At 44.2% G+C, this 2,833-nt stretch overlaps 1 protein-coding gene across 1 annotated transcript in view; it reads right to left on the bottom strand.

The window, feature by feature from the left end:
* myrf (myelin regulatory factor) overlaps positions 1-2,340 on the bottom strand; it is a 39,997-nt gene extending 37,657 nt beyond the window's left edge. The window contains 1 exon segment of the mRNA XM_048258101.1: positions 1,779-2,340. Within this exon segment, the coding sequence (XP_048114058.1) occupies positions 1,779-1,824 (46 nt within the window). The 5' untranslated portion in view covers positions 1,825-2,340.
* Between the last annotated feature and the right edge of the window lie 493 nt (positions 2,341-2,833).

Here is a 2,833-nt window from a genome sequence, read left to right as displayed (position 1 = left end):
AGCGAGAGAGAGAGAGGACTTTGAAAAGTAGAGAAATTATGTTAAAGACATTAAGACATCAAAGACCCTTAATATGATGTAATAATTTTAGCCAACAAAAATCAGGTGTATCCAATCATGTCATAAACACTGTAATTGTAAAGCATCCCAATGACAAACTTCATCTCCTATCTCTATCATGATACCAACACCTATCCCTAACAGCCAGTTATCAAGACATTTCTCCACGCCCTCGAAGAGAGAAAGTACAGTTCAGTCAGCAGGGATGTATGGGACACACTAGACAATGGGTCATCAAGGGAAACAGCATTTGGATCCTGCTAGAGTACGGCAGCACTGCCGTTTTACTGGGTTGTGGGGCGTAGAGGACGACGTGTGAACCACTTCATGCAAAATGATGAACTCAGCGAAAGAAACATGATGAGGTGGAGCAAAACCCAACAGAAGAGCATGTTTAGGAGTGTTCCAAGGGTTTATCTACATGACTTATGAAATTTACCAGATGTGCACACTCCAATGCCAAGCAAGTGCACACACACACACACACACACACACACACACACACACACACACACACACACACACACACACACACACAACACACACACACACAGAAAGATCTGGTATCCATGACCACCAGCACAACAATAAAGGTCAAGCTACATCGATGAGATGATTATCAGCGTTTTCTGAGGGTCTTCGATGCTTTTTAGCTCTACGCATCCAGTTCCACTTGTCTTTTTGTCACCGTGATCAGGTCGTCATGAACTTTGTTTGCAGTGACACATCGGCACTTAAAGTGTGTTTTAGACCAACACTGAGTTCAGTGTAGTGAGTAAATATGTTGTTTATCTTATCTCATGACTGCAATCACACTCTTCTACATCCTCTTCTTCTTTGCTCTTCTTCTGTCCTCCTAATGTTTCTCTTCTGCATTCTCTCTTTTTTGTCTTTTTTCTTGTCTTCACCCTCTCCCTACTCTTCACAGGACACACAATTTATCTTAAAGTGCCCACATTCCTTTGCTCACCCCCCTCTCTCTCTCTCTCTCCCTTCTCTCTGCACTCGCTCCCCTCTTCTCTCTTCCCTCTTTTTCCCAAAACATCCCAGCCCATCCCATACCTCTTACCTCTCAGCCCCTGCCCACACTTTCCCAACTCTCCCAACTTTTTTTCCCATGATTCTGTGTGCCCCTCAGGAGAAGCTTCTGGAGAACATCATCTGCCTCATTTCAACGAGGGTGACAGAAGGGGGGAGTGGAGGAGAGAGAGAGAGGGAGAGAGAACAGAGAGAGAGAGAGGGAGAGAGAGAGAACACAGAGAGACAGAGAGAAAGCGCTCCCCAAAATCCCCAGTGAGTCAGAGTGAACCTCCTCCCCCCTCCTCAGCCCTCTCTTCTCATCCATCTCTCTGTCTGTCACACACTCTATGACCTGACATCCCATCAGCTCAGACAAACACAACACATACCCATCAAAAACCTCGTCAACACACACATAGTGAGAAAAAACAAAGAAAGAAACATGACAACTAAAATAATCATTTAAGAATAACATTGATCTTTAATAATTAGTTGATTGTAACTAGATATTTAATATGTTAATCATGTCGCTGTTTTCACACAATTTAATAAATAATATGTGAAATGACAAAGGATTCAACCAATTTCAACTCAAAAAGGAGGAACACTCATTACAGGAGGGAAAAAACGTGGCAATTGTAGTTTACGATAAAGCCAGCAATACCAGGCAGCAACTTTAATGGTGATAAAGATCTTACCTTCGAAGAATCTCTGCAAGGCTTCCGTTTCATCAACCACGTCCATCCTAGCAGGTCCCACTTAAAACCTCCATCAACGACACCCCCCTGACCGACGCAGCCGCGGGGATCGCCAGAATATCACAGGTTCATCCCGGCGCGTAGCTCCAAATTATTGACATACAAATCCAGCCCGCAACTAGAGGGACCTAAACTACCGGTAAACGAACAACTCTGTGTATATTAGTCCGAATTCAGCGACTTAAAAAGTGAGGCGATCTCTCTCCAACTGACTGGAGAGCGCGCTGGCTATGAAACCTGGCAGGTTTCTTCAGGTTGTCTTCTATTAACCCGAAGTGCCTGTAAATGACCGTTCATCGCCCCGAGGAAAACTCTCTGACCACCTGCAAAATTACTCTCACCCTCTCTCTCTCTGTTAATCCCGATAATAATCCCGTTTAATGTTTCGTTACGCTACAATTAATCGCGCAGTTTTTTTCAGACGCACAGCGCAGGACTGGAGTAACTTTTGCGTCACATTCCGTGCGGTGGCTGTGTTCGCTCTCCCTCCCTCTGACGGAGCTTACAGTTCCTCCTCGGGCGAGGCCAGCGCGGGGACATGTGTGTGAGAGGGGGCGCGTTAAAGTCGTGAGAGGAGTGGACAGGGGCTACTGACAGCACAGACAGGTGTTTTCAATTTCAAGATTTGTGTGCCTATTTGTGTGCCTAAGTTTGAAAAAAGGGGCCAGATTTAATGGCAGTGATAGGATGACAGGGACAACTTTATCACAAGCAGGCCTGTAGTTTCACACACACTCAGAGAGAGAGAGAGACACACACACATACACCCACACACAGCCACACCATTCCAAAGTTGATGTATGCAGAAGTGAAAAAAAAAAGTTTTACACATATCCTCACATTGTTGTGCAATAAACTCCACATTAAGCTTCATGGTTAGAATTTGATTAATCTAGATAGATAGATAGATAGATACCTATCTATCTAGATTAATCAAATTCTAACCATGAAGCTTAATGTGGAGTTTATTGCACAACAATGTGAGGATACGTGTA

Source organism: Alosa alosa, chromosome 11 (assembly GCF_017589495.1).
Source record: "Alosa alosa isolate M-15738 ecotype Scorff River chromosome 11, AALO_Geno_1.1, whole genome shotgun sequence".
Lineage (NCBI taxonomy): Eukaryota > Metazoa > Chordata > Actinopteri > Clupeiformes > Clupeidae > Alosa > Alosa alosa.
This window is presented reverse-complemented; position numbering and strand designations above follow the sequence as displayed.